The 14,915-nt window shown below is 43.3% G+C and overlaps 1 protein-coding gene across 1 annotated transcript in view; it reads left to right on the forward strand.

Moving 5' to 3' along the window:
* si:dkeyp-72e1.9 (syntaxin-binding protein 4) overlaps positions 1-11,182 on the forward strand; it is a 90,393-nt gene extending 79,211 nt beyond the window's left edge. The window contains exons 18-22 of the mRNA XM_063214952.1: positions 2,517-2,633; positions 3,850-3,899; positions 5,024-5,160; positions 8,160-8,214; positions 10,535-11,182. Of these exons, the coding sequence (XP_063071022.1) occupies positions 2,517-2,633; positions 3,850-3,899; positions 5,024-5,160; positions 8,160-8,214; positions 10,535-10,580 (405 nt within the window). The 3' untranslated portion in view covers positions 10,581-11,182. The remainder of the gene's footprint in view (positions 1-2,516; positions 2,634-3,849; positions 3,900-5,023; positions 5,161-8,159; positions 8,215-10,534) is intronic.
* Positions 11,183-14,915: the final 3,733 nt, after the last annotated feature.

Here is a 14,915-nt window from a genome sequence, read left to right on the forward strand (position 1 = left end):
ACAATATATACACGGGGTATGAGAGGATGCGCTATGTGTGTGTGTGTGTGTGTGTGTGTGTGTGTACGCTATGCGAGAGAGAGAAAGAGAGAGAGAGAGGAGGGGCGAGTGAGCGCTTTCTGTGAGCGCCGCGCACCTCTATTACCGCGTGTGCCGAGCGGTGGGAGGAGAGAGAGAGAGATGTATGTTCTATGAACTATGGCTGAAATGATTCTGCGCAGCGCGCAGGACCGAAATATGAGACATGAGGAGGGGCGTTAAGCTTTCGGCTGATAAAGCGGGAACTTATCTTCAAGATAGAATTCAAGCTAATCAGAGAATACTGTCCTTTGTCTAAAGGCTTTACAGTATGTGTGGGGGAAGGGGAAAAGGAGCGTTTGGCGCTCTTTTCCGACAATAGCTTACGTCCTCGACTCAGTAACTCAATGGTTTAAAACACTGGTACGTGTATCTCTGTGAGTGGGTAATTTACATGTGGGTGCAAGTATGGCCTATGGCAATATTGCAACTAATGTAAACTAAGAATAGCGTGTGGCTATCTGTGGTGATGAGAGGGGAGAAAGAGAGAAAGAAAAGAAAGAACAGATAGAACAAAATAACCCAAAATAAAATATATCACACTCTACAAGTGTGGATATTTAAACACAACTCCTCAAAGCTATGTAACAGTTCTAACTGAATATCTTTGCCCAATTTCGTGCTTACTGCGTTATCCTTGGTAGGAAGAGAGAGAATTCCTTTGATCTCTCGGGCGAAGTGGGTGTGCGCGTCGCTGTGCGCGCGAGTTTCCTTTGTTCTCCAAGCTGCTCGGGTAGGCTACTGTCTGGGGTCCGAGCAATACCACGCGGTTCCGGCGCGAGGCTGTGATATGTCCAAAAAGTCTTGCTTCGTTGAACGGGGAAAAGGAAAGTGGTATTTCGTTGTGTAGTCCGATTGTCTTTGCGGTGCCGTCCTGCGAAGGTCCAGTGAGAAGGGCGGGTGCACGTAGGTCCGTTCCACGCGTAATAACTATACCGGCTGTCCACTCTCTTGGGGAACAGACAATCAAGCCTCAACCGAATCTTTTTCGACTCCAGGGAGGTTCCTTTGATTTCAGTACTAGTAAAAGATTAACAATTGTCCGTACAAAAGTTATCCTATAGCGCGTGAGTTCCTCGTGTGTCCTGACTCACTGCTCTCCTAGCAGTGTCCGCAAAAGTCAAATGCAATACAAACGAAAACCGGTTGAAGGAAGAAATATATCGACCGTAGTGTTAACCTGGCCAAGATAACTTACAGTTTCAATAATTTCTAAAATAGACGTCTCTCTAAGGAGACGGGTCTCGACACGTCTCACATCTCGATGAAGGAGTCCGGCGTCCGGCCTAGGGCGTCGGCCTTAGGGGAATAGGCGAAAAAGCTCTCTATGCATACCTTGACCAGGGGTTTTATACATACGGGGCGGGGCTTCGCCACGTATGTACTCTGATCAGGTACAGTAGGAAACAAAATGGTGTCTGTATTTTACAAAATGGCAGGCATTCGTAAAATGAGGGGAAATGAATTAAACTTTGGTGTAATAGTCCCTACAATAATAATAAATTTGATTAAGTTAAATTAATTAATCAAATGGCTGGGCAGAAGCAGCGCAGACACAAAGCCTTCCCTACACAATCTCTCCATCTTACCCAATTCTAAGGGTGGATCTGAACTCAGTAAAAAAAAAAACTCTCTGTCATGCTAACCCACTAGATTAAAACTACAAGAATTACACCCGAGAGTGCGGCTTTTTTTTTAACGAAATATGAACTTTGTTGTTTGCTCGCACCCGAAGAACTTGTAAGAAACATGAATCACCACACACTGGTATTCTTTGCTGGTAGTTTATTTGGTGAACAACGCGTTTCGCTGTTACATCATCAGGTTCACTGCACATCACCAGCACCTGGACAGTGGTTGTGCACAGGGATGCTACTTTGAGTACCTTGTAAGAAACAGTTGGGAGTTGAGCGCACTTTCTAAAAAAAGACTGGATCTGAGCTCATGAAATCAGACCACGAAGGAACATGACACAGTCTTAACTATGGTCCCATGTTCAGGCCAGGGTATCTCAGTCATGGAGGAGAAAGCTGTTTCATTCACCCACTCCACCCACCTGGCAGCGTAGAATGGAGTGGAATGGGGTGCTGTGGCGCAGCGCGCTAAGCCCCCCACACTTGGGCTTGCATGCCCATGGGGACCTCGGTTCGAGTCCAGACGGGGTCATTTCCCAACCCTACCCCATCTCTCTCCACACTCACTTCCTGTCGCAGCTTCACTGTCCTATTCGAAATAAAGGCCCAAAAAGCCCATAAAAATATCTTTAAAAAAAAAAAAAAAGAATGGAGTGGAATTGGAAACCTTCGGACGATTGGCCTGACTATCGAACTGCTTGTCTATGACTGCTAATACAACTGTGAACAGGGTAGACATGTTTGTGTCCTCTGGTGAAAACAAAATGTGCACATGCTTGACATGTTTGTGTGTTTGTGCAACAGGAGGACGTGATGGACCTGAACAGGAAGTTGACGGCCATCGACACACAGCTGCGGAGATCAGAGCTGACGCGCAAACACCTGGAGATCTCCAACAGGAAGCTTCTGGGGTTCGCTCAGGTACATTACATTACATTACATTACATTAAAAAAATAAAGAGCAGACCCTGACAAAGACTGTGTAGGTCGAAATGCGTCGGGCAGTTAATTTGCCTTTGAGAAAAAGTAAAAAATAAGAATGGAAACCGGAGTGCCACAGTCTCCTTCTCTTTTTTATGTCTACTTTACCCAGTTACTGTTACGTTAAAAAAGTTTGGATCCACGCAGCGCTTCTGTTTTTTCCTTTTTTCTGAGCATTACATTACATTACACATGTCTTAAAAACACATTTGTGTCAGGAGGAAGGCTTTTATCATTTAACCCGTGAAAACATGCCCTTACCGTGGCCAAACGGTAGGGCACTCGTCTAGGTGGCCGACCCGGGTTCGATTCCTGGCCCGGGTCCTTTTCCGGCCCTTTCACGTCTCTCTCTCCCCACTCGCTTCCTGTCACCATCTTCACTGTACTATCATAAATAAAGTAAAAAAGACCAAAAAATATCTCAGAATGGCCATGACCAAGTTATAGTGCATTACTAAAGGCCCTCTGTCATGTCATAGTAGAGTAGTGCTAGGGTAATTAACTTTTGTTATTACAGCGTGCCACTGGTGGTACAGCGTGCATATGCAAGTTATAGGCATACTTAAAAAATTGCAAGTACTCCTTATGAAGTCTGCACATTTCATTTACCATACAAATCTGCAGGTGTTAGTGGCATCTCCTTCCACTTGTGTAGCCTGGAGTGGAGTGGCTCATCATTACCCTCAGTCACACTGCCACCTAGTGGATAGTGGGCCAAACTCAATAATTTTTATTTAAAGACTAAAATTGTGCCTGCATGCACTTAATACTCATAGTTAATATAATATATAATATTTCGCAAACACTCTTTCCCATCATATGTGGTAGTTCAAATGTGCCTGCACATCCCGTGCTACACCCATTTTCATGTTCAAGTCTTGTTACGCTATCCATTCAATGATCTCGTAGGCCAAATAAAATGACTCCGCGGGCCAAATTTTGCCCCCGGCCTGAGTTTGATATCCCTGCCCTAGCACATTCACAATACATGGGAAAATTTGAAATTGATGAATGAAAAAGACTAATTCCAAGGCACTCTCACTTTCCAAATTCAAATAGCCTTTATTGCATTACAGACTAAAAGTTACATAAACTTACAAGGCAGTAAAGGTGTTTGGACTGATTGCTTGTTGTGTTCTTTTTTTCATGTCCACAGAATGTACATAAAGTTCTCACCACCACAACGTTGTTTGGACCAGAGAGTGGGTGAGTAGAACTTTATTCAATGAACTCGTTCAATTTATTGACAGATTTTGACAGATTTTGTCAAAAACGTTTAAATTTCCAAATGCCCAAATCTCAAATGCATTTCGCTGCACTTGACGTGTACATTTCTAGCCTAGCGACAACCCAGCACAGTGTATTACATTTGCTGCTGCTAGAGACATCTAGATTTTCTAGGCTAGTGGAAATGTCTCAATTTTTAAACCAAAAAAGTTATCATCTTCCTTCTCTCTGCATGTATTCTTTGCAGCTGCTCAGCTTTAGCCAAGTCAGGGTTAAGTCACCCATGCTCTAAAGCAGCGGTTCCCAAACTTTTTTCCCTGCGCACCCCCTTGTACTTTTCAATGTGGCTCGTGCACCCCCTAAGCAAATATTTTGGTGTGCTGATGGCCACTCAAGTAAGGATTCATTGCACATTATGCAAAGTTGTTTTGGGGAATCCTCTTTTCCAATAGTATAGGAGTTAAAATACACTTCAGATGAACCCTTCCAGCATACAACTCACCATAAAATTATAAACTACTTAATGTTCATTACTGCTGGATAAAAACTCACATATCCATCATTCAGCTCGTGCACCCCCTTATGGTAGGCCACGCACCCCCAGGGGTGCACGCACCCCAGTTTGGGAAACCATGCTCTAAAGAAAGAAGAAAGTGCTGCACACTCTTGAGTTGTTGTTTTTTCCAGCCCAAGTGGCCTCCCTCAGGTCACATCATCAGAGGTTCTCATGTGACCTGAGGGAGACTATTTTGGCCAAGATGTTGCTACGACATCAAAAATTTAGCTGAAATGCGGGATTGTGCGGCACTTTTTTTCTTCCTTTAACCCCTTAGTGCAGAGGCTATGTTATGACCTTACTGTCACCAAAATTGTAATGGCGATGTCTTAATCTATTACTTAAGGCTCTCTGTACTGTCATAGCAATGTTTGAAGCAAATAGTGAGTTGGCCCGCCGGCGACCCCATCTGCAGTAAGAGGCTACAGCATTACATGGGGTTGCCAGCACATCCTTTGGTGTTCATTTTGCACCTTCATTAATAAGAAGTCCCCCCATACTAACACTTGTTGCTGGGGTCCCTCCCCTGCTGTGCTCGTCCCTGCAGGAGCTGTCGGTCCTCGCCGGCCGCAGACAGCCCAGACACCCCGTCCCCCGTCCCCGTACCCGACCCCGCCTGTCAGCTGGCTGCCGAAGCCAAGGAGTTGGTGGACGGCGTGTGCTCCCTCTGCACCGAGCCTTCAGGTGAGAAATTCATAAGGTTATACAAAAAAATAGTAACGTCTTCATGAAGTTGGATATTGGTCAGATGTGGTGTGCTACAATGTATAGGTTTTCATCACCCTGTAGGCATTGAAGTCTTTATGGCAAAGAATGTGTGAGTTCCGGTTATGCTCTGTGAATGTATGTAAAAGCTGCAAAGAAATTGTACAAGTATATTGTGTAATGTACCATATGAATTGAGTGATTTGTAGTAATGTAGAAATTTCAGGTATAGTGCCTTTCTCAAACCACAGACACAAATGCCTCTTTTCCACTGCCGGTTTTCTGGTAGGCCTACAGCAAGACACAGCGCGACTCGGCCGCCACTTTTTGCTTTTCACGACGCGTCTCAATCGAAGAGCAAAAAGTGGTGACAGAGAGTCGCGCTGTGTTGAGCTGTAGGCCTACCAGAAAAACAGCAGTGGAAAAGAGGCAATAGAGGACATTGTGACTGTATACATTACAGATATGTCCAGCATGCATAAAGAGAGAGTCCAATTGATCTTCAGTCATGAGGGTGGGGTTTACGTTTCCACCAAACAGATTCCAAATGTAGTACTAAAAGTAGAGTTCCCGTGCACAACCACTGTCAACCACAACCACAACCACAACCACTGCTGGTGATATGCTGTAAAAGTAATCCAAGTAAAGGAGACAAATCACTGCACACTGGTCTTCTTTGCTGGTAGTGAAGCACGTTGTTCACCAAATAAACTACCAGCAAAGAAGACCAGTGTGCTGTGATTTCTCTCCTTTACTAGAGACTCCAAATGTATGTCACTGATACAAGCTAAAGGCAAGCCTGCATTCAAGCCGTCAAGTATCAACTTGACAGAAACAAAAGAAAAGAAATTGACCAGACAGACAGAGACTCAGTGCAGTGAGAGAGTGTAAGAGACTCTTGCCACCAGGGCTCTAAATTAACTTTTTCCACCACCAGCCAATTTGGCTAGTAGACATTTTTTCTTACTAGCCAAATGGAAGGTCAACTAGCCATTTTTTTCTCACCAAAATAAACCATGCGTTAATTATGTTGCTTTTAATTATTTTATTAAACTATGTCCTCAACACAGATAAACCATATGAATATTATACGCAACATAATTCAGTCTATTCTATAATTATTTAGTAATTATATTTTTATTACCTGCATTTCATTATTTTTCATTCCATTCCCATATACTGTACAGACAGCCAAACACTGGCCTATTATCTCACACACCATCACCCAAACCTCACATACAGTATAGGCCTACAACTCACACAAACTCAACACATGCCTTCAACACTAATGTCACACACATACCAGACTTTCAACATAGCCAAACACACACACACAACCAAACACTGCAAAACCTCATATCCCCTACACAGCATCACTTCACACACATTGGGTTAAATACCATGGACAATGCACAGAAGACAGGTGAAGGGGAGAAGAGATGAAGGGAGGAGAAGGAGACGAGAGGAGGACAGGAGACACCCCCCCGCGCGCGCGCACGCACACACACACACACACACCTACACAGTGCGTGAATGATGTCTGCATTGTGTGCTTATGCTGCTGCTGCGTGACACCTTCAAGTTCCTCCAGGTCAAATTCATATTAGCTTTACTTACGATGCGCTTGGAATGACAATTACCGTTACGCTATGTCAACTAGATATCCAATAACACCACGGAGACCATGCTTACTTTGTTACTTTCGTCGCTAGTTTTTGTTATCTTTTTTTTCACTTACTTGTGCAACGACACTGTTTTGACAAACAGCTGTTCTAACTCCTGTCCCTCCACTCACGCGCGCCGTTTTCGCTCCACCAATACTCTATTTCACTGTCACAACGCTGCTATTACTTGCATTCATCGACACATAACCGTGCTTTAACCACTGCCACATTATTTTTCATCAGACCAAAACCTACAAAACCAAAGTAATCCGCGCTAGTCCGCTCATTGAACATATTTTATCAACACTAGTTCCAGCGCGCGGGTATCAAACACGCAGCCAATGGATGTGAGGCTGCCTTATTGTGATTAACGGTCAGCCAATGGGTGTGGGCTACATCATGACGGTAGGACTAATGTTCATGGGTAATGTAGGCGACGTTTTGACGTTCATCAGACGGCAGCTACAGATCTGTGCGTGCAGCTGTTTAACATTCAGTCGGGCGCGCGCTACCGGCCAATTTGGCTAGTGGATGATTTTTTCTACCAGCCAAAATGATTTTTCACCCGCATTTGGCGTGTTGGCGTGCGTTAATTTAGAGCCCTGCTTGCCACAAAAAAAAGATAAAAAATGTCCTAAAGCACCTCACGCAGACAATCACATTAGATTGTGTGTGTGTGTGTGTTAGTGTGGGCATGCATACAGTATGTGTGTGTGTGTGTGTGTGTGTGTGTGTGTGTGTGTGTGTGTGTGTGTGTGTGTGTGTGTGTGTGTGTGTGTGTGTGTGTGTGTGTGTGTGTGTGTGTGTGTGTGTGTGTGTGTGTGTGTGTGTGTGTGTGTGTGTGTGTGTGTGTGTGAGGTGCTTTGTACTACGGTTGCTGTGTTGGGGGCCTAAATCTGTCCCGATGGAACTGGAACATTTCTGAGATTACGCAATCTTGTAATCTGTGAGCATATGCAGCACATGATGCAGACTCTCCCTGTAGGAGTACAACTCTGGAGGGAAATTAGTGCAGTTGTGTCCATGTGCATGTGGTTATTGTTTGTTTTTGTGAGTGACTTGTGTACAGTACATGTGTAGGTATATTGTCACTGTGTATGTGTGTTTGCGTAGACAGACATGCGTGCGTGGTTGTGCATGACTGTGTGTTAGTGTGTGTGTTTGGTGAAATCAAAGTTTAAAGTTGGCCCCAAGGTTAAAGTTTGTGTGAGCACAAAGGGAGGTTATCTGTGTATGCGATGTGTACTACATGCCAAAACCAACAAAACCAATAATTGAAACAGGAAAACTAACCTATTTTCTGTTGTTGTTCAGGTGGTGTGGTGGTACGGCATGATTCAGAAGAGGCAGGAAGCAAGTGTTGCGAAGAGTGAGTGTCCTCCTGTACACCCCAACACCAGTCTAAGACTCTGTTTACATATACTTACATGTACATGGGTATTTTTTTTAAACACAGAGATTTTTCCCTTCACTTATGCCTTTTGCTTATAGACATTTTTGCTCTGAAAACGACTAGTAAAAATATAAAAGTGGAAAAACGGCAATCTAAATCCAAATCTAAACCAATTGCAGGTCTTGATTTGATATTTATGCAGATTCACCACTGGTATCTCAACGAAAATACTTTGGAAAACAGATGGAAGAAAATGTCTGTTCATCAAAACAGAGTGTGACTCCTTTGTCCCGGTGGTCAGCTACAGGCTACAGAAAACAACCTGTCAGCATGTCTTTATGACAGGGCAGAGAGGGATAGCCATGAAGAGAGAGAGAGAGAGAATTTTGAATTTTAAGGATACTTTATTAAAACAATTTGTACATGATGTGTACAATCAGATCATATTACACTCTTAAAATGTATAAAAGTCGATTAATGCCGTGTACAGACCAGGAGCGAACGGAGCGAACGAAGCGACGGAAGTCATTATTTCTCTATGGAGGGCACGCGATCTGCGCTACCAAAGCGAATTCGCCAGGAGCGAAGCTTCTTGCGCGACCAGAGCGAATTTTGACGATTAAACTAAATCTAATCGCAGGCGAATGACGCTGTTCGGCGACAACCAATCGGAACGTTCATATCTCCCAAAGTCCCAGGCTGTCAAGCCAGAGCCGTTATGTAATTAGCTGAATCAAACATGTCAATGCTGCGTCTCGAGCGAATACAGCGAATTCAAGGCAGCGTAGTTCGCTCTTGGTCTGGACACGGCATAAAGAAAAGAAACCAAAATAAACAAATAAAAATAAAGAGATGAAGAGAAAAACAAAGCAATTTACAGTAACCACTGTGCAAATACTAAATCCTCGTTGACAATAGAGTAGACAGCATCTTCAAAACACCAGACAGAGAGAGAGAGAGAGAGAGAGAGAGAGAGAGAGAGAGAGAGAGAGAGAGAGAGAGAGAGAGGGAGAGAGAGAGAGAGAGAGAGGGAATGATGAGCTGCGTTTGATGGGGTGACACAAGCTGTAAAATCCATTGTCAGTGCTCAATGCACACTATGGCTTAAGCCTTGCTGTGGAAATTGGAGAGGGGTGAGAGGAGGTGCAGCAGCACCACAGATGCCAAACTGATGCAGCAGTCCAGTCCAGTGCCCTCTGGGATTTGATTTGATTAGTCCCACTTCCTGTTCGGTATCAAATACTGCCAAGCATTGGCCTGGCAACTACGCCACATTACAGAAATGGGTCATTGACAGTTTTTAGTAATAGACAGGTGGTGCAATGCCACCATTACATGGATTAAGTTATTAGTGTTTTTTTAATATAAAATCATTTATCCTATGCAAACATGTTGTACAATGAATTAATGCACCAACTTCACACAATAGTGATATTAGCTGTGATTGCACAATAGTGATATTAGCTGTGATTGCGTCACCCTGATTTCTACTTCCAAAATTATATTGACCCAAATCCAAAAACAATTTACTAGAACGTCGATTGCAGAGTGCAGGCCTCCAACAAGTCAATTAAACTCCCCATTGACCATCGTTTGGGGGGTGAAAAAGCTAGAACTCTTTGATTTTGGCTGTTAACAAACTGATCAACATAGGTAAAATGATATGAAATGATATTTAATGAATACTGAATGACTAGTTTGCTGCTGAAATTATTAATTAATGTACACAATACAGCCATCTCCAAAAGTTTTGTCGCCTATCCATCTGTTTGGAACAACAGCTAATAACCTGACTTTTAATTAATCACTTGGTTTCAAGGTGACTTATCTGCTCATTTTCACATTATGTTCGATAGGCGACAAATCTTTTGTCTTGTGAAAATCTGCCCTGTCTGTGTTCATTAAAGGGTTAATCTTTCTTTGGTGCATGAAATTTATTTTTGTACATACAACCTCATTCGGGAGGGTTGTAGCTTTCATATGAGTGACTTCTGAAGCCATGTGATGAATTGAAAGTCAGGTTATTAGCTGTTGATCCAAACAGATGGATAGGCGACAAAACTTTTGGAGACGGCTGTATTGTCACCTTGTTTTTGTTCCCACAGTCAGTGTCTGATTAATCTCAACAAACTGATATCCATGATTCCTTGTTCCTACAGTCATTGTCTGATAAATGCTTCCTTGTTCCTACCGTCAGTGTCTGATAAATGTCAACAAACTGCTCCCCTTGTTTCCATGTTCCGACAGTGTGTCTGAATGTCAACAAACTGATCTCCTCGTTTCCTTGTTCCTACAGTCAGTCGACGCTGTGGCCACCCCCTCCTGGCCGGCAGAGTCTCTAGATGAGCGGAGCGGAGCATCAGGCAGACAAGACACCGTCCCGAAGATCAGCTGACTCACAGGAAGGAGGATGTGGCACAAACCCGACCTGAGACTAAACACTGTAGAGGCAGAGTCTGTGAGGAGGCTTTGAAGTGAATGTTAGTTGAAAGCTTTATTTTTTTCTCTCTCTCGTCGTCGTCGTCTGGATTGCTTTGTCACTGGAAAGCTACTGTGTGTAGAGAGGACGTTCTTTCCCCCTTTCCAGATACATACAACTGTATCTTGTATAATAATATACCTTGTTACCATGCAGGCAGAGTGCTTTCGCGCTGTTTTTTGGAAAAGTTGCTCAGAGCGATCATGGCGACATCATTGTTGTTGCCACTGATGGGAGCCAGGCAGCCAAGTCAAGTTGCTGGGCCACCTTATGGACTACAAGCCCCACGATGCATTGCAGCATCACAGGAAAGCAGTACAGCCAAGAAGTTCCTACTATGTACTTCGGTGGTCCCAATAGGAGGGACGCTCCAGATTCCACACATCTCATTATTTGATATGATGCACATTTGTATTTGTTCTAAGAAGAAGTGCTCTGACATTATAAATATTTTGTATATTTTGACTCCATGCTTTTATTGAAGAGAAGCTTTAGACTCGCCTGGCAATCACTGGCTTACGGTTTGCAGTTGCTGGTTATAAACTTTGTAAATCTTGCAGTTCAGAAAACAACCTCTTCTTCCCTCTTGATGTCTCCCTCCATGTCCTTTGTGGGTAACACCGTTCGTACAGTGCATACTACAGGCTCTGCTGTGAACACTTCTAAGAGAAACTAGAATTTCTAGAGGTCAAACTTAGCATTCTCAGAGGTGTGTATGTCCGTGTGTGTGTGTGTGTGTGTGTGTGTGTGTGAGAGAGAGAGAGAGAGAGAGAGAGAGAGAGAGAGAGAGAGAGAGAGAGAGAGAGAGAGAGAGAGAGAGAGAGTGAGAGAGGGTGAGAGAGGTAGAGGCAAAGACTGTGTGCGTGCGTGCGTTTCTGTGTAAGTATGTGTATCTCAGTGAGTGAGTGAGAGAGAGACTGTGTGTGGGAGTGTGCCCCACCTGTCTATTGAATACAGCGCGTATTAACTCAACATCGTTGCAGAAGAGTTTGGTTTGGTTTGTCATCATCTGGTGAACTCATCACATGAGGTCATGCTGTACCACAGTGATATGTTAACTATACCATGTCCACCTCTACATGTTATTTATGCATATATACTGTACTTACAACAACTGTGCATGGTTTGAAATGTCAACCTGTCCTCATTACTAACCGTTAACTAGTGCTAGTCTGTCTGGGTTCATAAAAATGTCAGTAAATAAAATCTGTAAAATAATCTGTATCATATTAAAATACCATGAACAACACATCAGTGAAGCTTCTGTCATAACCATTAAAGGTAGAGTGTGTAGGATTGTGGCCAGAAGAGGCATTGCAACTATGCCGCCCATTCCCAAACTTGATCGTTTCATGAATATTTACTAAATGATAAGATAATATTTACTGGTCTGACCAAAGTACAGTACATTTTGCAACTTAAAAGATGTCTTTTACTGGACATTTATATGGCAGACATGGAGAAGAGCCACCATTTGATGTCTGAAAAGTGTCATTTTCTCAGTCATTTTGATATTGAATTCTTGATGGTGGTGAAAAATATTCATGAAAAGCACATTTGTGAATGGGCAGCATAAATTCTGGAAGTAAACAACTAAAAAAAGGACATACTCTACCTTTAAACATGTTCTATGTAAGATTTATTCTGTTTATATTGATAACTGCATTTGCTTTGAACATGCTGATACGTAGTCCTGTAAGGTCTGATTAGTCTGCATCATATATGTGGCCTAAATATCTTTTCTTGTATTGTTTTTATTAAAGCACGAACAGTTTATGGCTTGTTGTGGTTTCTTATTTACTTCATTTTTCTATTCTGCATACTGAACAGAGAGGTTATAGATTCCACCATAATTCAATAAGGTATTTAATCAGAGATGTTATTGATATGTGGTTGAAGTGTTCTGATACTATGTTTGCATTTACTGGATCTCACATAACCCTCAATTAACATGACCATATTGTAGGGACAACAACATATAACTACGTTATAACTAAATGTCCAGTTCTTTCTGTGCCTGTAACAGCATCACAGCCGGTCTATGACGGTTCTTTATGAATCAGCTTAAGAAATGCCTTAGGTCAGCTGTTTTCAAAGTGGGGGGCAGGGACCCTTTTGGGGGCTAGGGGGGCCACGGCATTTGGAAAAGAAAAGTATTCTAAAGCAAAATGGCATAGTGAACACCGCTTCATTTCGTACATTTCCGGTTGTAGTTGCATGGATTTAGGGGTGCACTTATCAACTTATGAAAGGGGGTACACAGAAAAAAATACTGTGGCATGACTCGTGTCAGGGGGCATTGGCTGGAATACTACTGATATATGGGGGGGCCTTGTCGTGGTAAAGTTAGGGAACCCCTGCCTCAAGTCATATTACATCCTGTGTATGAAAGGGAGGGCAATAAGTGACAAGAAACTAGTTGGACATCTTTGCTAACATACTGTGCAGTTTGCATTCAGGGCATCTCACCTGACATGGAAAGCAAGGGGGCAGTTCACTGCATGGGCAATCAGGCCAGAGACATAGAAACACAAAAGTAGGCCCTGCCATGGCCAACCGGTAGGGCACTCGCCTGCCATGGGTTTGATTCCCGGCCCGGGTCCTTTGCCGACCCCTCCCTATCTCTCTCCCAATTCGCTTACTGTCCACCTCTCACACTGTCCTATCAAATAAAGTCGAAAAAGACCAACAAAGGATCTTAAAAAAACACACACAAAAGCGACCGGATTCAATGGTACTAATGGAATGCTGGATTTTTTTTCACTGTAGTAATGCCATCTGGTCTGCCTGATTAGTCAAACACAATGGCTAATCCATGAGGCTTGGAACAGGTGAGGGGCCTGAAAATTGCTGCAGCATTTCAGCATTCAGTATTGTTCATGGATATACAATGGATGAGCAGAGAAGCCAATATTTCACTCATCACTCATGTCAACAGATAAACAGTCATGATGCTTATATAACAATTACTACTAAAAAAAGATAACTTTCACAATAATCCCCAAATATGATGAACTCTTTCACTGATAATATGATTATATCAATATCCAATTTTATCAAGAAAATAACTTCGGAAAAAAATATCCTCCTGTCTCATCACTACATTTTGTTTGAAAAGCACAGTGATGTGATTGCCAAGTACAAGAGGTTAACACCTGAACCTGTAGTCTATATAGAACGCAGGTATACGCAGTATACCCACCTGAAAATTTCTGGAATTTCAGTATACCCACCTAAAATTGATTGATCCATTATTTAGAATAGTACAAATATACACAGTATACCATCCTCAAAAATGCTCAAATATACAGTATGCCCACCACAAAAATGTAGACTACACCACTGAGACAAGACACTGGCCAGAGTGTTGTTTATCCTCCATGCTGTGCACTGGGCCTCTGCAGTACTGTAGCGGTAGCTATTTCCAAGGTCAGTAAAGGATGGCTCCAGCTCAGGCTCCGGCTCCGGCTCCGGCTCAGGGGCATCCTCCCTAGTCATGCAGCACACATCACCTCCACATGCTGAGCACTTGGTGAGCACTCAGGCACACCAACACCAGCCTGCCCTGCTGCTTTTTATAGACCAGTGTTTCTCAACAGGGGCGGTACAGCCCCAGAGGGGCCGTTGGGGAGCTCTAGGGGGCGTTGAGAAGGATACAGCTGAGAGGGGGCGGTGCTCAGGTGCCATTGGGGAGCATTAGTCCATTTAATTTCTCAATACTTAGGGGGGCGTTGTCAGTAGTGTTCTACCTCTATGGTTGTCAGGGTTATGATGTGGTCAAAAGGGGGCGTTGGGAGGCTTGTGATGAGGCCAAGGGGGTGTTTGTTCAAAAAAGGTTGAGGATCACTGTTACAGACCAAGCTGCTGCTGCATACAGTGGCAACGTCATCCTACAGAGGCCTACTCTGCTCCTGGTTAAAGCTGCTCAGACAAGAGATCAGTTGTTAGGGACCCCCTGCATACTGTACTGTACAGACTGCTTGGGGTAAGACTTTAGAATAACTACCCAAAAAAGCTTTATAAACACTTTAACATCTAATAATAATTAACATTAATCAAAGCATTTACAAATGTCTGTAAATGAGTAAAAACCAAACTACGACTGCACAGTGGAGTAGGAATCAACTTCTACTGTGTGATTTTTATGTGCTTTCATGCCCTCTGGTCTTTGGAGGATGAACTTCCAGGACTGTGCGGT

Source organism: Engraulis encrasicolus, chromosome 2 (assembly GCF_034702125.1).
Source record: "Engraulis encrasicolus isolate BLACKSEA-1 chromosome 2, IST_EnEncr_1.0, whole genome shotgun sequence".
NCBI lineage: Eukaryota > Metazoa > Chordata > Actinopteri > Clupeiformes > Engraulidae > Engraulis > Engraulis encrasicolus.